Source organism: Salvelinus fontinalis, chromosome 26 (genome assembly GCF_029448725.1).
Source record: "Salvelinus fontinalis isolate EN_2023a chromosome 26, ASM2944872v1, whole genome shotgun sequence".
NCBI lineage: Eukaryota > Metazoa > Chordata > Actinopteri > Salmoniformes > Salmonidae > Salvelinus > Salvelinus fontinalis.
In genome coordinates, this window is record NC_074690.1 from 27,243,474 (window position 1) to 27,266,188 (window position 22,715).

General features: G+C 41.6%; 1 protein-coding gene across 4 annotated transcripts in view; it reads left to right on the forward strand.

The window, feature by feature from the left end:
- The window catches only part of b4galt2 (UDP-Gal:betaGlcNAc beta 1,4- galactosyltransferase, polypeptide 2), a 161,389-nt gene extending 141,568 nt beyond the window's left edge, over positions 1–19,821 (forward strand). For 3 of the 4 annotated variants that reach the window (XM_055883299.1, XM_055883301.1, XM_055883300.1), the window contains 3 exons: positions 2,709–2,831; positions 11,815–11,919; positions 16,067–19,821. In XM_055883299.1, coding sequence (XP_055739274.1) covers positions 2,709–2,831; positions 11,815–11,919; positions 16,067–16,217 — 379 coding nt within the window. In that variant the 3' untranslated portion in view covers positions 16,218–19,821. The other variant, XM_055883303.1, reaches the window with a different exon arrangement.
- Positions 19,822–22,715: the final 2,894 nt, after the last annotated feature.

Genomic DNA, 22,715 nt, shown 5'->3' on the forward strand with positions numbered 1-22,715 from the left:
CTGGGAACCCACACTTTCAATTAATCAATTTTTAGGTAATAAGCTTCTAGTGTTAATGTTCAGAAATCCCAGGCTTTTACGAGAGCAGAAATCAGTGAAGCAGATTTGGGGCTAGCAACAGTAGATGGGCAACAGTGTACATGCACATTTACAGATACCTAATTTCTACCAGCATGTCACATGTGCAACCAGAGGAAAAAATACTCTAGACCACCTTTACTCCACACACAGAGACGCATACAAAGCTCTCCCTCGTACTCTATTTGGAAAATCTGACCATAATTCTATCCCCCTGATTCCTGCTTACAAGCAAAAACTAGAGCAGGAAGTACCTGTGACTCGCTCAATACGTAAGTGGTCAGATGACGCAGATGCTACGCTACAGGACTGTTTTGCTAGCACAGATTGGAATATGTTCTGGGATTCATTCAATGGCTTTGAGGAGTATACCATCTCAGTCACCGGCTTCATCAATAAGTACATTGACGATGTCATCCCCACAGTGACCGTGCATACATATCCCAACCGGAAGCCATGGATTACAGGCAACATCTGCACCGAGCTAAAGGCTAGAGCTGCCGCTTTCAAGTAGTGGAACTCTAATCCGGACGCTTATAAGAAATCCTTCTATGCCCTCAGACAAACCATCAAAGAGGCAAAGCATCAATACAAGACTAAGAATGAATCCTACTACACTGGCTCTGATGCTCGTCGGATGTGGCAGGGCTTGCAAATTATTACAGACTACAAAGGGAAACCCAGCCAAAACCTGCCCAGATCCTCAAAAAGTTATACAGCGGCACCATTGAGAGCATTCTGACCAGTTGCATCACCGCCTGGTATGTCAACTGGTCGGCATCTACAGAGGCGCTACAGAGGGTAGTGCGTACAGCCCAGTACATCACTGGGGCCAAGCTTCCTGCCAACCAGGACCTATATACTAGGTGGTGTCCGAGGAAGGCCCAAAAAATTGTCAAAGACTCCAGTCACCCAAGTTATAGACTGTTTTCTCTGCTACTGCACAGCAAGCGGTACCGAAGCGTCAAGTCTAGGTCCAAAAGGCTCCTCAACAGCTTCTACCCCCAAGCCATAAGACTACTGAACAATTAATCAAATGGCCACCCAGACTATTTGCATTGATCCCCCCACCCCTTTTGTTTTTATACTGCTGCTACTCACTGTTTATTATCTATGCATAGTCACTTTACCCCTACCTACATGTACAGATTACCACGACTAACCTGTACTCCCCGCACATTAACTCGGTACCAGTACCCCCTCTATATAGCCTCTTGTGAGGCGTCTGTTTCTCAAACTAGACACTCTAATGTACTTGTAGATGCTCAGTTGTTGCAATGGGGCCTCCCACTCCTCTTTCTATTCTGGTTAGAGCCAGTTTGCGCTGTTCTGTGAACGGAGTAGTACATAGCGTTGTACCAGATCTTCAGTTTCTTGGAAATTTCTCACATGGAATAGCCTTCATTTCTCAGAACAAGAATAGACTGACAAGTTTCAGAAGAAAGTCTTTGTTTCTGGACATTTTGAGCCTGTAATCAAACCCACAAAAGCTGATGCTCCAGATACTCAACTAGTCTAAAGAAGGCCAGTTTTATTGCTTCTTTAATCAATACAACAGTTTTCAACTGTGCTAACATAATTGCAAAATGGTTTTCTAATGATCAATTAGCCTTTTAAAATGATAAACTTGGATTAGCTAACACAACATGCCATTGGAACACAGGAGTGATGGTTGCTGATAATCAGCCTATGTACGCCTATGTAGATATTCCATAAAAAATCTGCTGTTTCCAGCTACAATAGTCATTTACAATATTAACAATGTCTACACTGTATTTATGATCAATTTTATGCTTTTTTAATCGACAAAAATGTGCTTTTCTTTCAAAAACAAGGGCATTTCTAAGTGACCCCAAACTTTTGAATGGTAGTGCACACACACACACACACACACACACACACACACACACACACACACACACACACACACACACACACACACACACACACACACACACACACACACACACACACACACACACACACACACACACACACACACACACACACACAAACAGAAGGATTCTCTCTCCACACTGTTTGTGTGAAGGCTGCTGCTAAAGCAGATGGCCTCATTAGTGTTGTGCTTGTCGTCTTTAAACATGAAACTGCCTGTCGCACACCAATCACCACTGGCCTGAGGCAGACTTCAGGGACCCGACATGCCACTGCTAACCTTCAGCACTGTACTGGAACATTACAGTGGGGCTCTGTAGAAAGGCTCTGTGAGTCCCAAATGGAACCCTATTCCTTATAGAGTGCACTACTTTTGACCAGGGCCCATAGGGAATTAAGTCTCTTTCTCCCTTTCCCAATATATTGTTAGCTCTAAGTCATGTGCGTAAATAATAGTGCTTCACATCATGCGATTGTTCCCAACTTCTTAAAAAAAGCTATCTGTAGAAGCAATATATTGTTAATGTACTTGTATTTTGTTTATACTGTTCCATTGTTACACTATGCACATGAAATGCATGAATACATGTCTTGTTCTAATTTTCACTTGTCTTGAATGCAATACAGCAGAGTATCCATATTTGACAGGCTTGTTGTTTTGAAATGCCAGGATCCGTCGTGAAATTCAAAACTGACAACTGCCTCAATTCTTTGACAGTTCTTTTCTCTTGCAGGCTTCCTTATGCGGGGTACTTTGGCGGGGTTTCCGGGCTGAGCAAAAAACAGTTTCTCAAGATCAATGGCTTCCCCAACGAGTACTGGGGCTGGGGAGGAGAAGATGACGACATCTATAACAGGTAAGACTGCAGGGCAGAAAAATACATTTATAAAAACTCCCATCAATCCTAGCACCATACCAGAAAATGAATGCAGCCATTTTATTTGACATTTCGATTATACATGTAGCTGATTCAGTAGTTTGTATATTAGGCAGAAAAACTTTACTACCAAGGTCATTGCGCCAGTATTAGACATTGCTACAAAGTGCCTGTACTTTAGAAGCTTTGAATTATTTAATGCTGATAACATTTTAAAGGCACAGATGATATATTACAAGAGTGAAGTGGGCACAGCTACATGTCTTGTTAAACGCAGAATGTATGCTTGGCCTGTCATTTGACTTTATCATTGAAGTAGATTTTTTTCTTGGATGTCAAGACAGAAAATCATTGTTCATCCCGACCACGTTATCTCTCAGTGCTGCTTGCAGACGGTCCTGATTTCATAGTATACGTTTTTGTCAAATGATAGAGCAGCAGTTTTTCATTTTACTGACACTTGTTTTAGAGGAGAATAGATCACTCTTTCATGTCATCTATCATCTTCCCTCTAGCTCGCGAGATATGTGACTTCCACCATTCCATCTACGAACCCAACTCTGTTCCCAAAGTGATAACACAAAACACAAAATAGGTAAATAGAGTGTTTGGAATTGGCCCCTTTCCGTGGGACGGTATACGGGTGATTACTGCATCACAGATAGAGGCTGGCAGGATGTGCATTATGCGATAAAAGGAATCTTTCTTTGTGTGTGTCTGCCCCAAGCCCTCGCATCTGAAGAAAAGACATGATTGGAGGGAGGATGTTGGGGGAGTAAAAACTTTCATCGCTTGATAGTAGCTGCAGTAGAGTTGATCCATTAAGATTTCCCCAGAGATGCTTCCTTCAACAGACCAATTTCTTCCAGTAGATGATGTGAAATGCGCTGGGAATTTATCCTACCCCATGCTGCACCCAATACATGAGTGTGAAAGGCTAAAGTCAACGTTGTAGACACCAAAATAAGCATATAAAAAGAGCATGATGGTTGTCTTTCATTGAAATCCAGAACCTTTTCAAGGCTCACTTGTTTTAAAGCTGTTTTATATAAAGCAATTTGAAATGCCCCTGAATATACACTGGGTCTCATGGCCAGGCAGGGACTGATGGTGATGCCTGGTGTTAGGCTAGCGTGCAGCAGTGAGTAGACTCCGACTGCGTCCCAAATGGCAACCTAGGGCTCTGGTCAAAAGTAGTGCACTATATAGGGAATAGGGTGCCATTTGGGTTGCAGCCTCAAACTGGTCTGTGACTGGGGTAGTGGTGAAGGTCTCTTCCCCAGGCACCCAGGGAGATGGTGATGTGTGAGTGATGGGGTCTGTTGCTAGTGTCTCTCTTTCTCTTGTTCCACTGGCTCCTTCCCCTGGGTTCGCTGCAACAATACACGGCATCTTCGCCCAAATTGTGGCCTGCCAACACAATCACAGCTCGTGGGAGTCCATGTCCCTGTTCAGTGCTATGCGGCCGTGCCCACAGTCTGTTGATCGGAGGTCCATGGGTGCCGGAGTGAAGGGATGTCAGTGACAGCACTCTTCTCTCTAACACTAGAAGCACCGAGGCAGTCATTTTGATTGTATATGAATTTAAAATAGAAAAATCATGCCCCCTCCACCCTTGACTTTTCCTGAATGAGTCTATTTAACACACGTATGTTGTGTTAGAGAATTACATAATTTGTATTAAAAGCAGTTTTAAGAGGACGTGTCCCCCCCTGCCCCTCATTCATCGGCAGTTAGCTGATGGCCCATAAAAACTACATCTTAACCATATTGAAACGAACTTCGCACATACAGTATAACAATAGAATTAGCCTAAAGACAAGATGGAATTGACAGTAGTCTGGTGACAATATTATCAATTGTCAAATTGAAGAGATGGTCTAGTGCAGCTTGGAATTGCACAGGGGCAGCGAAACGGAGCGCCAAAAAGTGACAATTTAAAATCCTCCTACAGTCACAAGCAGGTAAGACATTTTATTTCTATATAGAGAAAGTGAGAAACAAGGTTATTATAGTAAACTGAAGCTAAAACAGAAACTAATTATAAAAAATGTATTTAGTCAAATAAAATAAAATAATTAAAAAAAATGTTTGAAAAACTAAAACTATACTGAAACTATTATCTTTGACTCCAAACCAAACTAAAATTCAATAAAACCATCATGAATTATGTTCAGTTTTAGTTTTTAGATTTTTAACTTTGGGCAAAAATGTAATGGGGTTTTAATGCTTTTGGGGGGTTTTAAAGCTACTGATTCTGGTGGGTAAATACTGCCAGGAGATGGCGATGTTACAAATAGGGACAGTTTATGCATCACTATTAGTTTCTCGAGACAGACGGTTTGCTTGCCTAGCTTACGATGCTCCAAGGTATGGAATACACGAGTCTACATTACTGTCACTAGCTAACAGGTAAAGTATTGGCTAGGTAGCTAATTTGAGTCTTCTTACATGTCCTACTGAGGTGAAAAGGCATTGGATTGGTGTAAACATGGGCAAGATATTTATTGCACCAGAGTCAGCGCTATTCCTTTTAAATCCAAGCCACATTGAGAATGAGTTTATAATTGAAAGGGCCAATCAGCAATTGAAACAATAACAAAGTGTAATCCCCGCTATTGTTTCTGTAAAAGCTGAGGGATGGGGCTGGAAAAATGTGTCTCTCATGTCGTGATGTGTGTTTTTTCATATATTTGTATTTATTTATTTTTTTTTTATCTCAGCCACCTTCCCTGCAGGAGGCCTTTTGGTAGGCCATCATTGTAAATAAGAATTTGTTCTTAACTGATTTTCCTAGTTAAATAAAGGTTAAATAAAATTAAAAAATATGTAACCACTCTAATAAATCATAGACAGAAGTATTGTTGCAAGGACTAACCCACTATGATGTAAAAAAAAGATTTAAACATGGGCTGTATTCAATCTATATCGCGGAAGTTCAGCGTCGCAGCATGATTGAAATTTAAAGGCAATGTTCGTAGACTGAATTCACGGTAAACGCTGCAGATGTCGACTCAATCGGAAATTACCTTTACCTTTCTATCTTATCATCTGTAATGCTTCAGCGATACAGATGGAGTAGAGCCCCATGTTTTGAGGCTTTACAGTGTCTGTTTACTTTTTTTTAATACAAACATTGGAGTAAAACAAGCTTATGTTTTGGGTTCTGATGGGGAACGACACATGAACTACGCTCATGAAGCATTTCTAAGTTATATTCTTCAAGAATCAATGGGTACATATCATTAATTTATACTTCCAAAAATGGATGTAGCAACTGCTGATTGCCACTTTAAACCTAACTTAACCTATAACCTGACCCATCACCTTATTATTACTGTTGCAAGAATTGACATAACAAACACAAGACAACTATGCAAGACAAACTGCTTCTAGCTTGGCCCACTCATGATTTCTGTCGCTAAAACTAAAACTAAAACTGAAACGATATCATGTTAAAACGAATTATAAATATTTTTATACAACTGAATCTAAATAACAACTAGCAAATCAAGTCTGAAAACGAATTGAAACTAAACAAAATTCAAAATAAAATCAAAAATAAATAAAAATGAGTATAAAAAAACGAAACTATAATGACCTTGGAGAGAAAGGTCCGATTTCGACGTTTCCAAAACACTTACCTTTGCAAAATATAAAATTGAAGAGATGAGTTCTATTTAAAAAAATAACTTTTTCCAAGAATAACAGCTGTTCGATGCACTCCACACGTGGGCTATGCTATATGCAGCAGCATATAGCCCAGGCTACTAATCAAAGACTAATAACATAATACAACTTAAAATATGCTATTCTGTTCTTTTGAAATACATTTTCTTAATTCCATAATGTTTCTTAAGACCTGACAAAATTATAATAGTTTCTTTGTGATAAATTGAACACTTGAATTGTGGTTATGTTTTAGTCAAATACTATATCTGTTTGGGATTCTTGCGGTCAATTTGCAGTGTACAAATTATTTGTGATTATGCTCAGGCCCCCCGACCATCCGCTCAAGAAAAAATCGTCCCGCCGCTGAATCTAGTTAATGTTCCATGGCCTACAGTAACATCAACTAATGAAAATGCTCTTGTGTTCTTTTACATATGTTTTTTTCTTCATATTCTAATATTCACCAGGACCTTCATAAATTATTTTCCTGATAACATACATGTATTTATTAGACTGTTAGAACGTTACAGTCAAAATGACTGGTCATTGGCAGGATTTTCTAGTGTTAAAATCACATCCTCTATGTAGGCTAACTTATGACTTGTAGAGAGAGAAAGAGCGAGAGAGTGCTTCCTTTAATGACTGTACGATTCAGTGGGTTCAGCAGGCCTAGCACTGGCAGACTGGCCACACAATCCCAGATGGTAATAATAGCTGATGCCTCACACACATTGTGATATAACACAACAGATCTTCCAGCAATGAGAGGGAGGCTTACTGGGATTAGAGTGATTAAGGGGAGTAGTGTGTTGACACACTGTAGTTCAGAAGAGGACAGTCACCAAGAATCTCTCCTTAGAGCAGTAAGGACTGGAGACTAAACTAGATTTGTTTTTTTTCATGAATCATTGTGCACTCTGCTCTACAATATGTTAAGAGTTCAAAGTGTATTTTGTGATATTTGCATTTGATGTTTTTTTAACATCATATCTTGGTTAGTTCCATAGGCTATACTGTAACTGCAGTGGTAATATAGCACTATTAGTGGTGAGGTGCGGTAATGCACACACAACCTTGTGTGAACTGCATAATTGATTTAAGGTTGCAAGCAGGACAACAAAATATTGTGGGGAGTTCCTCATTTATTGTAGTGTTTTTGGTTCTGTGCCATGCTGTCAGAACCTGCTGGGAAAAATCCCTTATGATTTGCTTGGAGGGAATACGTTACAGACAGTGCTAACTTCTCCAACAACGATGACCCCTTTTTAACAATCGTACCTCTTCATAAATATGTCTGGGGGAAAAATTTTGATTTTCAAGCCTTTTTGATGGGCTACCTTGAACTTTGTTGAAGGTCCTCACTATACAGTTTCATTGAGTGAAGGACGGAAGGGTAGACAGAAATAGCTGGAGGTGATGTTGGCAGTAGTGGAGAAACAGATAGATGACACTGTTTTCCCTGCTTCCCTTAGAGCCCATTCACCCTGAGACCAGCAACCGGAATGGAAGGAAACTTAAAAAGCTCTGTCTTTGTCACCCCTCCTGGGCATGTACGTACAACTGAAGAGTAGCAGATCCATCCAGTGTCTTGGATGGGCAAATCCTTGACTGTCAGCATCTGTGCAGTGAAACACAAGGCCCTGGAGGGACAGTTAGTTCCCTCATATTTACTTCTACTGCTAAGCTAGGTGACTGACTGTCTCTGGTGACAGACAGACAGACAGACAGACAGACAGACAGACAGACAGACAGACAGACAGACAGACAGACAGACAGGCTCTCCCTGACCTAAATATACACCTAGATGATACTGATGCCAACAGACAGATAGAGGAGAGACAATTTCAAGGAAGATTACTCAAGAAATATACAATCCCAAGTCATAGCCTATTTCAAATTGTGATATTTTCTATTTAAACATGGGCAGACTATCAAGTCTACATTTGGTCTGTCTGTAAAAGAGGGAGGGAGATAGAGGAGAAAAATGCCAGGCCTGGCAGGACTCTCATTTCTCTATTGCCCTCGTGTGGCTATTTCTAATTAGAGGGAGACAGGAGGGAGTGGACAGAGAGTTGGCAGGCAGCAGAGAGATAGAACCACCACAGTCAGCAAGACCATCACAGACAGTGCAAACACACTCTCAATCCAACATGAGCGATTTCAGCTTCGCTCCTCTCATCTCCTCGTCTCTCCCCACTGGCTTCTTTCTCAGCACCCCTCTCATTTCGGCTCTGACAGAGTGAAATGAGGGGATGCCGCATATTCCAATTCCCCTCGACTCCAAGAGTCTAATGCAATTAAGAAAGACTGTTGAGAAATGAAAAAAAGATGGCGACATTCTTAATCCAATCAGAAGTGCACGCGAGTCCAAATTAGCTGTCCAGACAGTTATATCAATACTACCACTGGACCTCAGGAAAACAATGATTTCTTGTTAATTCTTATAATTCTTGTAATATTTAACAGTTACATAGAGAGTGAATGATATCAGTGGCAATGTGAGAATAGTAAGGAAGTCAACGAAGGGACAAGCATTGCAATGTATGTACTGTATGCATTGCGAGAGAGCAACCATTTTGCTGCTGAGGGGAGGACTGCTTATAATAATCGGCGGAAGGGTGTGAAGGGAATAGTATCAAACACATGGTTTTCATGTTTTCAATACCATTCTATTCTCTCTATTCCATCCGTTACACTCCATTCCAGCCATTATTATGAGCTGTCCTCCCCTCAGCAGCCTCCACTGTCAACCGTACACAAAACTGACAATGTAATCATACTGTTTCTCCTCCTCTCTGAGCCTGAATACTACTTTGTTACCAAGGGCAATGTAAATCTAGGACAACAGATATCTTACTCTTCAACAACGATAATCTTATCTCATTGTGCCTAAGAGGAATGAACAACGCATCTGAAAATAATCTTCAGCGTTTTCAGAGTTTTGTTGTGCAAGGTCAAAGACTGGATTTTTTTCCTCTCTATTTTCTTCCAGATATGCTTTTGATTATATTATTATATTATATCGCTCAATGCTCTCTCTTCATCATTCCCCCTCTGATTGGTTTCAAAAGGTTTGATGGAGTTCAAGGAATCTGGTTCGGAATGAAAGAGCCCACAGATCCTTGGCACACAACGCTGTTCAATACGATTGAGCCAATTTTGTGTGCTCGCTGGGCTGAGACAGCAGGATGTTAAAACATGGAGGAAAGAAGTCAGGCTAATGGATGGAAGGGCGCAGCAGCACCACGTGGAGTCCCGTGGCGTATTACCAAACAGAACAGTAAATGATGACAAAGAAACCTGTCAGACAGCCATGTTATCTCATACAGTACATCTCATCTCACTACATCCTACAATACATTCACATCTTACAATCGATAAAGGTTTCTGGTGAAAGATGTTCCCGGAACGTGTTAGAATTCTTTCTCCTCAACTTGTCCTAAAGTAAAGAAATGGTCAAAAAGGATGTATGCCTAACCTCCTGCTGATGTCTGTACATTTGTTTTGTTAGAAAGAATCGAGTGAAATAAATGATTTTGAAAGTACATCCAGACACTTGTCTTAATTGAACTCTAGGGTAGTCCTTCAGGCCCAATATCTTCAGCTTACAGTACAAACTAAGTACCATGGTATTGATTAACTCACACATGGATTACCCAGGCGAGGCTAACCATTGATTGGGAGATAGAGCTGAGACTGAGCTCTGTGCCCATTCCTCTACCTGCCCTCTTATATCCTTGAAATCACTGCAGTTGGTTGGAGCTTTTTCCACCTGATACCTTGAAACCACGGTTAACACTACAGAATGTCTTAAAGCCAAAGAAGTCACTGAATAGTTCAGTTTCCAGCTAGTATGTAACTGGCCTGAAGTGGATGATAATCATGTAGGTGTACAGTACTTGACACAGACCCAGTTGGCCATTTAGTTCTAGTAGCTTTTACCAAGCTCTAAATGAGCGAGGTAAAGTGTACATACCTATTCTGGTTACAAATAGTAGGTTGCATCCGAAGTGTCACTCTATTCCCTACAGAGTGCACTACTTTTGAACAGAGCAATGTGAGTCCTGGTCAAAATGTGTGCACTATATTTGGAATAGGGTGCCATTTGGGATGCGGACTGTTTTTTTTCTATATTTCCCTCAATTAATCCTTAGTGATGTTGTTTCTGGGTCAGGAATACACAAGGAGATTATCAAATCAACTCTCTGCATTATGCATTACCAGGCCTCCTCGCTGGTGTTAATGGAAGAAAAAACCCACAAGCCCTAACACACGGAAACAGACAGACAGACACTGTTTATGTTATTGATCTCCATCATGTACTAGGAAGGAAGAGGAAGGTCCAGAGAGAGAAGCAGCAGCCAGCCTATTGCTTAAGCTGGAGCAACGGGATGCTCACATGACCGATTGTTGTCTCCAGGGGCTCCACACAGATAAAGAGCCAAATGGGGAGATTATAATGACCCGATTGTTCAAGCAGTCAAGCAGCTGGAAGCAGCATTTTACTCAAACAAATGCCTTTGTTTTCCAAGACGGTTAGCAAGGCTGCTTTGGCTGGTCCCTTCAGGAACGCTAACAGACACTTAATGGGAAGAGTCTGGGTTTTCTTCAATATGTTCTACTGAATTTGTATTCATAAATGTTTTTTTGACTCGCTTGGCATTTTCTTCTCATATGTTCTAATGAGGCTTTGATGGCAGGATGCAGAAGCAATGTGTTTTGCTGGTTGTTTGTCAGTCAGTAAGAGCGAGGCCCACAGATACAAACAGTAATATCAAGGTTGGCTGCACCAATAACACAGGAGATCCAGCATGAATCAGAGTATTACAGAGAGAAATAAAACCATTTCATCCCATCTTGGGAACTAAACATTGTAAACATCCAAACACACACAAGGTTCCATATCACTGCGTAAAGGAATATACAGTAATTTCTTATTTTCCTCCCTCTAATTCTAGAATAGGCTTTAGTTTTACTGGTTGTCTACAGTCAGTGCCTTGCTTGAACCCATTTTTGTCGCATTACAGCTAAAGCTTAACTTGAGATTGCTATGACAGTGTCTGGTCATGGCTGGCATTGCTACAGCGGTTTTGGAGCAGTTATGACTTATATTTCTATGGCTGTAAGTGTGATTATGGTTGCTTCCCAATTGGAAACCTATTTCCTATGTAGTGCACTGCTTTTGACCAGTGTCAATAGGGCTCTGGTCAAAAGTAGTGCACTATGTAGGGAATAGGGTGCCGTTTGGGATGAAAACTCTGATCCTTTCTAAACCATGACTCTGTTGTAGGATCACCCTCAACGGGATGAAGGTGGTTCGACCGGACGTCCGGATCGGCCGATACAGAATGATCAAACATGAAAGAGACAAGCACAATGAACCCAACCCACAAAGGTTTGTATTTGATTTCTATATTTTCCTCTCTAGACACAAGCCTGGTTCCAGATCTGTTTGTGCTGTCTTGCCGACAATGACATAGGAGTTGTCAAGACAGCATAAAACAGATCTGGGATCAGACTTTTCCTATGGATCTTTTCCCTGAAGGTACAGAAAGTACAGGTACTGTAGTTATTGTTTGCTCGGTTACCAAAGTTGTCTTTTTGATAAAGGTTGTCTCACACTCAACACATAATACCAGCTCGCGGTTATAAGGCTGCTCTAAGATGAATCCCCCATGTCATATCCCATAGATTTGGCTGGAAAATAACAACTCATAACACTTATCATAGAAATGGATTATCATTGTTTATTCACTGCTAAGAGGGCTCTTTCATACATGAATAGACAGCCCATCAATGACTCTAAAAAGAGCAGATCGATAACTGCATGGCTATATGCAGCGCTGTTAGTTGTGATAGCTGCCAAACCCCAGATCCCTACAGAGCTGAGCTGCAATTTGTAAAACATTATTATTGCATAGCATGAGTTCACGCACTGTAGAAGTTACAGACTGTTATTGATCACATCCAGCCCCGTTGCTGGCTCTTACCATGCTCTGAAGGCTAAATAACCATGCGGAGGCCATTTAATCCTCAGCCTGATCTTGGTTCTATTTGTTTTCCATGAACTCCCACTCCCTATGATTTCCAGTGTGTGAAGATAACAGCCACAGAAGACAACGCTCATTTTGATGAGTGCCTCAGACAATACTAATAATGAACCAATGAAGAGATCCTGCAATAGCTAGCACGAGAGCCTAATAAACAAATTTCCATGGGAAAATGAATTAGTTGTTGTTGCTGTGCCTAATGAATTGAAACATGTTGATGTAAGAGGGGTTTGCTGTGCTGACATAGCCAGGGAAGCTTGCTGTTGTCTGTTTGGCTTGTGGCAGGTGGATGGGTTGATAGATACTGATCTAAGTACTTACCATGCAATCCCAATCAACATGAATCGGAATGGCACCCTATTCCCTTTATAGTGCACCACCACATGGCCTGGTCTAAAGTAGTTCACTATAGGAAATAGGGTGCCTTGAACCTAACATGTGCCTAATATGTACCATCGCTTATAACATATTTCTAAGATATGTAGCTGTCCTGCATGAACACACTGTGATGTATGTATAGTCTTGGGTCATTTAGTATAGGACATGCTATCAGAAATTAATTACAAGGCTTGTTTTTGTAGAAATTAAAGTGTGTCATGTCACCTAGGCTACTCTAATATGGGTCAGAGTTATTACTTGCTGAATTGACACTAGTTGAGTTCTATAGACAACAAGAGCAGGGTTTACATCCAGTCCCATTGGCTTTATGACAACCAATACATCAGAGACTAATTTTAAGGAATCTGTCGCTGACTCGCTGTGTGATGGATAGAGAGAGAGACAGACAGATACAATAGATAGATAGATAAACGTAGATACAGTAGAGAGAGAGAGTGTGAGAGAGAGAGACTGACCATCATCCTTTGACTGACATTTCCAGCACTTTATTCTCCAGCCTGACTTGATTCTGATCCATGAGCCTCGGCTTTTGCGAAAGTTGTCATGGACACAATTTATTTTGGGCCAATAAATAATTAATAAATGCCTTGAAGAGGAAAGATAGACAGAGAAACCCCAATTAGGGAAACCTCCCCCCAAAAAATGTTTGTTCCTCATTAAAATACTTTGGGGATTATTTGAAGTGTTTTGATTTGTAAAATAATACATTTGGGTTTTAAAATAGAGGGAAGTAGAAAGGCCTTGAAGGGTCTGGGCTTTTATAGCCAAACCTTTTAGAGAGAGAGCGCTTCTCAAAATTCTAACAGCGTATTGGGAAAGGGAAATGTGTCTTCCGCATCTGAATCAGAGAGGTGCAGGGGGCTGCCTTAATTGACGTCCATGTCATCGGCGCCCGGGGAGTAGGTGTTGTTGGTTGGTTAACTGCCTTGCTCAAGGGCAGAGCGGCAGATTTTATGGTTAGGGCCTTTAGCCCGGGTTCACTGGAGTTAAGTTATTAAGGTCGCTGATGCTTTAAAGGTCCAAAGCAGACTTTGTTATCTCAATATCAAAGAATTTCTGGGTGACAATTAAATACCTTACTGTGATTGTTTTCAATTAAAATGGTCAAAAAGAAACAAAAATAGCATCTTAGCAAAATGCAATTTTTCAAAGAAGTCTTGGACAGTCTGGGAGTGGTCAGAGCGAGGGGCCTAATTGGAGTGGGAGGGATGTGTAACGTGAAAACTAGCTGTTATTGGCATAGAGGAGGGCAAACTCTCTTCGTTATTGGTCTATTAACTGAAACCCCACCCAGCCAAACAAGCTGACATTTCAGGCTGTCTTTTCAAACAGATCTTACACTAAAAGTTCATGATCATAATTTTCACAATTTCATAGTGTCATTCCAACCTCATAGTGTGGCAATATACAGGTAACTTCCTAAATAAAGGAAACTCCAACATAAAGAGTCTTAACAGGGCGTTTGGCCACCACGAGCCAGAAAAGCTTCAATGCACCTTGGCATAGATTCTACTAGTGTCTTGAACTCTATTGGAGGGATGCGACACCATTCTTCCACGAAGAAAATAATGTTTTTGACTGCACTGCCCCTTTAATTAAAAGGTCCTAATATGCCCATATACTCATGATGTGTGTAGTACTTAGAGAAAGGCTGCACAAGAAGAGCATTAAGTGTCAAATCGCTGTCCTAAAAACCTGGATTAGACTATTTCCTGAAAAAAACTAATTATTCTATCCTTGCACTCTAATTATTATGTTGTATCTGTCCTCGTAGGAAAACGCATTATGCCTCCAAAAATGTTTCTTAGGTCAACAAATTAGCCTAGTTTACCATAATTATGCAGCTTCCGTTGCAAACCCAGTCTTACCCACCAGACATTCCAGGGCATTCTTCAGCGTATCCAGGAGCGAGTGGTTCTAATCTCCTACCACGACCAGTGTTTACTGTTTACCAAAGCGCATGTTTTTGATGATTCATGTTGACCACCTCTACAGCTCTGTTACTGCCACCCATTCTGCTCTGTTTGGTCAGTAGGAAGTAGGAGATGTGGTTTAGGCATAATAATGAGACATAAGGCTTGCCAAAAGAAGAAAGACTACCATTCATCATTATTCCAAAAGATTAGTTGGCACTGCCTTACACCGTGGATTCATGCATATTAACTCAATGAATACAAGGCTTCCTCCTTCCACAGAGTAGCATCGTCATCAAACATGCATTATGAATCATCATCTCATGCTAAAATAGTGGTTTTATGGCTTTTTATGGCTGATGCCTTGCCGATATAAGTTGATACCAAAACATGAATAGGGGAAGCTTACTCTGAAAGTTGCATGCTTTTACAGTCCATATTTTTGTAATATGTGAGAATATCTCCGATTTCATTGTGAGATCATTGAGAGACTATGATAAAGTATAGTAGTAGAGCACATTCAGGCTATTGCCTTTAATCCTCTCTCCTCTTGATAGATTTATAGATAAATCTCTCTCTCCCTCCCCCTCTCTTTCTCCCTTCCTCTCACTCTCTCTGTCTCTCGCTACCCCCTCCTTTCTCTCTTAGTCTAAAAGTAATTTAGCTTTAATTTAGATTCCTGACAAGATCTGCGTGTAGAGAAATCTCTGTTTAGCTGTAAGTGACAAGGTGCTGCTGCAGGGTTCTTCTTAGGTTGACTTGGATTGTGTCGTAGTGGGTTTATGTCCAAGCACATAAAAATACATCTTGTTTGATCCATTCACTGCTCTTTGAAGATTGGATATGCACTGTTGGCTACTGAAGCAGTTTATGTACTCTGAATCCCTGCCTCTTCTCAAACAGTAACAGGAAATCTGAGAAAACCATGGGGTATTGTAGCCTTGGCATTGGACAATGGATGACTGTTACAGATGGATGATTCCTGTATTTGTCCTCTGAGTTCCAGTACATGCTCATAGCACCACCTGTTGGCCAATATGGGATTAACAAGAAACATGCAAAATCAAAATGTTAGCCATGATGATTGTGATAAAAAAAGTAAAACATGCAATAATATTTCACTGTTTGCTACACTGAAAACATTTCCCAGTAATAATAATGATTTTTAAATCTTCTCCAGATTCAACAAGATCCAGAATACCAAGAACACTATGAAGAGAGACGGGATCAGCACTTTAACGTACCGCGTGCTCCAGTTTAAGAAGTACCCTCTCTATACCAACATCTCTGTGGAGATCGGCAAGCCCCCGCCCCGGCCTTTCAGGGGCTAGACAGATAGAGAGCCCCGGCCTTTCAGGGGCTAGACAGATAGAGAGCCCCGGCCTTTCAGGGGCTAGACAGATAGAGAGCCCCGGCCTTGACATGGAGGAGGAGGAAGGGAGATGGGGGAGAGAACTATAATACACAGCAGAGAGCCTTCATCTCCTCCTCTACCTCCCTCAGCCTGACTCAGATACCCCCCACCGACCTGCGCTAGGAGTCTGCCCTGGCCTCTCACAGCCCAGTCTGTGTGGGGATACTGGTACACACTTGTTGCCCTCCCACCCTGCCAACGGCTCGACGGTTACGGCAGGCCTACAACATGGCTGGGACCCTGACTGACTGACTAGCTCTCAGGAATAGATGAGGACAGAGGATATATTAGATTAGATTCAGATTCTTTCCCCTGGCGACAGTGCTGTTCTGGAAATGCACACACTGTACATGAAACACACAGCAATAAGTCCAGTGCTACTGGTGTCTCGGTCCTGATAACACAAAGCAACGGGGGTTCAAGAGGAGTCATATTATATTGGGTTGTTGATATGCTGGGGGTTGGGTTTGGGATTCAGAGTTACATGAGCAGAACCAAGAAGAACTGCCCTGATCTCTCTGTGAGAATCTGTCAATCAGAACACTATATCGGCGCAACATGAATGTGTACTGTCTGTCCCTGCATCCAATGCAGGCTTTCCCCATTTCCCATGTCTCTGACGTTGAAAAACGGTGCTGGAGGAGAGTGACAATGTGCACCAACACTTTTTATTAAGACAGAGGTGTGACCTTCTGTGGAGAGAATCAAGGTTGAGTGAATAAAATGAATAAAGACCTCCTGGTAGTGGATGGATATGGCTATTCAAGGAACTAGTTTTGACCTGTTTGTGGAGGAGAAAGGTCCAGCAAATAGAAGAGAAGATGGACTTCTGGCATGGTTCTGACAGGTGATTATTAGAGACTATTTTGTTGACGTGTTCTCACGCAAAGAGAAGGTTTCATTAGATACTGATGAAAGTGTAAACGTTTGCTGTATGACAATGTGTCCCAGACAGTTTTAGAAGAGGATCATCTATTGCTCAAATAAAAGACTCTTTGCTCCACTTTTTTCTTTAATTTCTATTTCAAAATGCCATCCACGTTTTTGGAAAAGAAAATGATAAGGCATCGATAACCTAGTGGTTTAAATTGTGAATACTGTAAGGACTGTCTAGTATGGTGAATATTTGCATTGTAGCATTAATTTCATCCATTCAAAGTCAGAGACACTGAAGCACTGAGGTGATAAGAACAGAACTGAAGTTGGTTATTTATTGAGTACTTCGAATAAATGGAAAACCATCATTTCGCTATTAACACCACCAGTATATAAAAGCCTTTTAACGTCAGTAAGCTTTTTCTTCTCTCATTTTCTTCTCCTTTTCCTTTGTGTACTGCCTAAAAACCAAACTGATGCCTTCAAAATTGTTATGAGGGGCAATGATAAGGAATGCTGCATTCTGTTGTGTGAAGTGATGTGGAAATCTCTCTTTTGTACTATCAATGGTTTTCTTGGCCTGGCTTGAGACAGTGAGTATTTGAGATGCCCCAACCAACCCGTTTCCCCTCTGTTTATTTTAGAGAGCCTTTTCAAGTGCATTGAGTGCATTTCCCTTCTTTTTTGTTTTTTTACAACACCCTCCATTTCCTTTTATTTCACTCCCTGGCTCTACCATCCCTTTCTCCCTTTCTCCGTGTGTGTCTGTGTGAACACCACAGTGTTTTTCTGTACTTGACCATCTGATGAATACACAGACAGCTGTGTCTGAAGCACACTGCTCCTCTATAGAAATATCAGGAGGACTTCAACAATCATCTCTTCTCTCTCTCTCTCTCTCTCTCTCTCTCTCTCTCTCTCTCTCTCTCTCTCTCTCTCTCTCTCTCTCTCTCTCTCTCTCTCTCTCTCATCTCTCATTCTGCTGCCTTTTCATTTTTGAGTGCACTACTACTGGTGTGAGAGCACCTCGGAAAGAGAATACTCTACTCCTCATTCTACACTGGAGACCAATGTACATTTACGCTACTGTATTCTGGATGTCATTACTTCTGTCAAATGGGTGAATGCTGTGTATGTACTGCTTTCTGATGGCTGTGGACCATAGGATTTTGACATATTACTGCCTATGGTCCCAGTATAGTATGATTCATCATCCTGCCAAGCTCCTGCTTTTATGTTCCATGTTGAGGGAATCATTTTCCTAAAGGCTAAATATACTACTTGGAACTGTGGGAAGAAGCTTTTATATATAGCTAGCATCATTACCTAAAATCTGCTTAGCAGAATGAGCTTACTATTGATGCAGTAGCACACAACCCTGAACATATTTGGTACTGAAGTTTTAGTCAATGGTTTCATTAAATGAAATGCTTTGATAAAAACAATGTTTTTGCCAGTGATTGTCAAATCGTCTGGTTAGGTCTACAGACTGGGCTTTTTATCAGAGCTTCAGTCAAAGATCTTACTGTACAATTGGTGGATATTTGGTTTACTTTACAGTAGACTACAGGATGTGATTTCTGTACATATCAGACTTGTATCAGACATCAAGAGCTAGTTATCATGTATTACAGGTACATGAACAGGCATTACCATATCATTTGTGTTGTGAACAGAGAAAACGTCCAATAGAACTCAGTCGGTTCTGTTAACTTGATATCTATATGGAGATCATGCCCAAGTAGGCTAGTACAGGAATAATCCATCCTATTGGTACTATTATATCCATTTAGTCATAAATCATATTGGTATATCCATCATATTATCTTGTTTGGCCTATTGTCTGTATTCTGCCCCACTACCCCACTTATAGTGACTGTGGTCTCACATTGTAGGTACTGTATAATACAGATTTGATATGATGGTGTTGACAGGGGGACCTTTCAGCACAAGCTTAGAGACATCCTGCCCAGGACTGTGTCTCTCCCACACAACTCGCCAGCTATAAACCAGTGATAAAGCACCGCTCCTCGTTTGCATCCCAAATGGCACCCTATTCCTTATCTAGTGCACTACTTTTGACCAGGGCCCATATAGGAAAGTGGGTGCCATATGGGACGCATCCCTCTGCACCCTCCCTCCCCGCAGTCAACTATTATTGTATTCAATTTTGTCCTGGAAATTGATAATTGCGGGGCATCAGCTTTCTTCATTGACCATGTGTTTGATGCATCCTTGAATAAGAAAAGCAGACATGTGGCATACTAAGGTACTGTCCACCCTTTGGAGTGCGTCTGAAGTTCTCTTTATCCATCTGTTGGCAGACACTGCATGGCTTTCCCCTTCTACTTATACGTTTCAACCTAATGCCCATTGAGCAATATTTTCCCTCACTGTCAGAGCAGTCATTTCAAGGAAGTGGTGGGTAACTGAAAGAGAAACAGGATAGGATGAGGGCATTGGAGAACATCGCCTACTGACTGCCTCGGGCCTTCAAGCTGGAGTGCATTTTTAAAGATGCACTGTATCTAGGTTTTGTATATTGAATGTTGAAAATGTTATATCTTATATAGAATGCATAATGTTATATCAAACCAACTTTTTCTATACAATCAATAAATCTGATGGTAAATGAGATACACTCACATGATTGGTTTGTTTTTCCTTGCCAGATGAGAAAATATGTTTCACCTGAGTCGTCAATTGTGTCCTAAATGGCACCCTATTCCCTTTATAGTGCACTACTTTTCAACAGGGCCCATAGGACTCTGGTTAAGAGTAGTGCACTATGTAGGGAATAGGGTACCGTTGGGATGTACCCATCCTGATGAGGGGGCTGATACTTTTTTTCCCCCTCCATTGTGTCCAGTTGCCATGGCATTCAAAGAAACCTGTAATAGATATCTGTCTATGAGGCTGTGTCAGTGGCACTGTATTGTCCTCAAAGCGAGCAAAGAAGTTTAGTTTGTCTGGGAGCAAGGCGTCGGTGTCCACGATGGGGCTGTTTTCCTTTTTGTAATCCTTAATTGACAGTAGACCCTGCCACATACGTCTCGTGTCTGAGCCGTTGAATTGCGACTCTACTTTGTCTCTATACTGACGCTTAGCTTGTTTGATTGCCTTGTGGAGGGAATAGCTACACTGTTTGTATTTGGTCATGTTTCTGGTCGCCTTGCCATGATAAAAAGCAGTGGTTCGCGCTTTCAGTTTTGCACGAATGCTGCCATCAATCCACGGTTTCTGGTTGGGGAAGGTTTTAATAGTCACCGTGGGTACAACATCACTGATGCACTTGCTAATAAACTCACTCACCGAATCAGCATATTCATCAATGTTATTGTCTGAGGCTACTCAGAATATATCCCAGTCCACGTGATCGAAGCAATCTTGAAGCGTTGAATCAGATTGGTCGGACCAGCGTTGAAAAAACCTGTGCACGGGCGTTTCCTGTTTTAGTTTCTGTCTATATGCTGGGAGAAACAAATTGGAGTCGTGGTCAGATTTGCCGAAAGGAGGGTGAGGGCGGGCTTTGTATGCATCGCGGAAGTTAGAGTAGCAATGATCCAGAATTTTGCCAGCCCGGGTCGCGCATTCGATATGCTGATAAAATTTAGGTAGCCATGTTTTCAGATTAGCCTTGTCAAAATCCCCAGCTACAATAAATGCAGCCTCTGGATATGTGGTTCCCAGTTTACATAGAGTTCAATGAAGTTCTTTCAGAGCCGTCGAGGTGTCTGCTTGGGGGGGGATATACACGGCTGTGATTATAATCGAAGATAATTCTCTTGGTAGATAATGCGGTCGGCATTTGATTGTAAGGAATTCTAGGTCAGGTGAACAAAAGGACTTGAGTTCCTGTATGTTGTTATGATCACACCACGACTCGTTAATTATAAGGCATACACCCCCGCCCTTCTTCTTACCAGAGAGATGTTTGTTTCTGTCGGCGCGATGCGTGAAGAAACCGGGTGGCTGTACCGACTCTGATAGGGTATCCCGAGTGAGGCATATTTCCGGGAAACAGAGAATGTTACAACCTCTGTCTCTCTGGAAGGCAACCCATGCTCGAATTTCGTCTACCTTGTTGTCAAGAGACTGGACATTGGCGAGTAGTATACTCGTGAGCGATGTGCCCGTCTACGGAGCCTGACCAGAAGACCGCTCCATCTGCCCCTTTTGCGGCGCCGTTGTTTTGGGTCACTTACTGGGATCCGATCTCCTTCACCGCAGCCAAAGTAAGTAAAACATTTAAACGTGTTAACCCTCGCAAGGCTGCCGGCCCAGACAGCATCCCCGGCCGCATCCTCAGAGCATGTGCAGACCAGCTGGCTGGTGTGTTTCACACTCAACGTCAACAAAACAAAGGAGATGATTGTGAACTTCAGGAAACAGCAGAGGGAGCACCCCCCTATCCACATTGACGGGACAATAGTGGAGAAGGTGGAAAGTTTTAAGTTCCTCACGGACAAACTGAAATGGTCCACCCACACATACAGCGTGGTGAAGAAGGCGCAACAGCGTCTCTTCAACCTCAGGAGGCTGAAGAAATTTGGCTTGTCACCAAAAATACTCACAAACTTTTACAGATGCACAATCGAGAGCATCCTGTCGGGCTGTATCATCGCCTGGTACGGCAACTGCTCCGCTCACAACCGTAAGGCTCTCCAGAGGGTAGTGAGGTCTGCACAACGCATCACCGGGGGCAAACTACCTGCCCTCCAGGACAAATACACCACCCGATGTCACAGGAAGGCCAAAAAGATCATCAAGGACAACAACAACCCGAGCCACTGCCTGTTCACCCCGCTATCATCCAGAAGGCGAGGTCAGTATAGGTGAATCAAAGCTGGGACTGAGAGACTGAAAAACAGCTTATATCTCAAGGCCATCAGACTGTTAAACAGCCATCACTAACATTGAGTGGCTGCTGCCAACATACTGTCTCAAATCTCTAGCAACTTTAATAATATAAAAAATGTATGTAATAAATGTATCACTAGTCACTTTAAACAATGCCAGTTTATATAATGTTTACATACCCTACATTACTCATCTCATATGTATATACTCTATACCATCTACTGCATCTTGCCTATGCCGTTCGGTCATCGCTCATCCATATGTACATATTCTTATTTATTCCTTTACACTTGTGTGCATAAGGTAGTTGTTGTGAAATTGTCAGATTACTTGTTAGATATTACTGCACGGTCGGAACTAGAAGCACAAGCATTTCGCTACACTCGCATTAACATCTGCTAACCATGTGTATGTGACAAATACATTTTGATTTGATTTGATTTGAGTAGTAATCGAAAATGTACTGAGACTGAAGAGAATAGAGTGATAGAACCTTCTCCTGGTTCCAAAGGCAGAGTGGAACTGGTAGCAGTCATGAAAAATCCATGCAAAACAAAACACAAATAACTGATTATAATAGTTGAGCCACTAATGTTCCTTCAGAGGGAGGTTCAGAAATACCATCACATTGCAATGCAGCTCAAATTAAAACGCTAAACTACTTTGTTAGATATTAGAC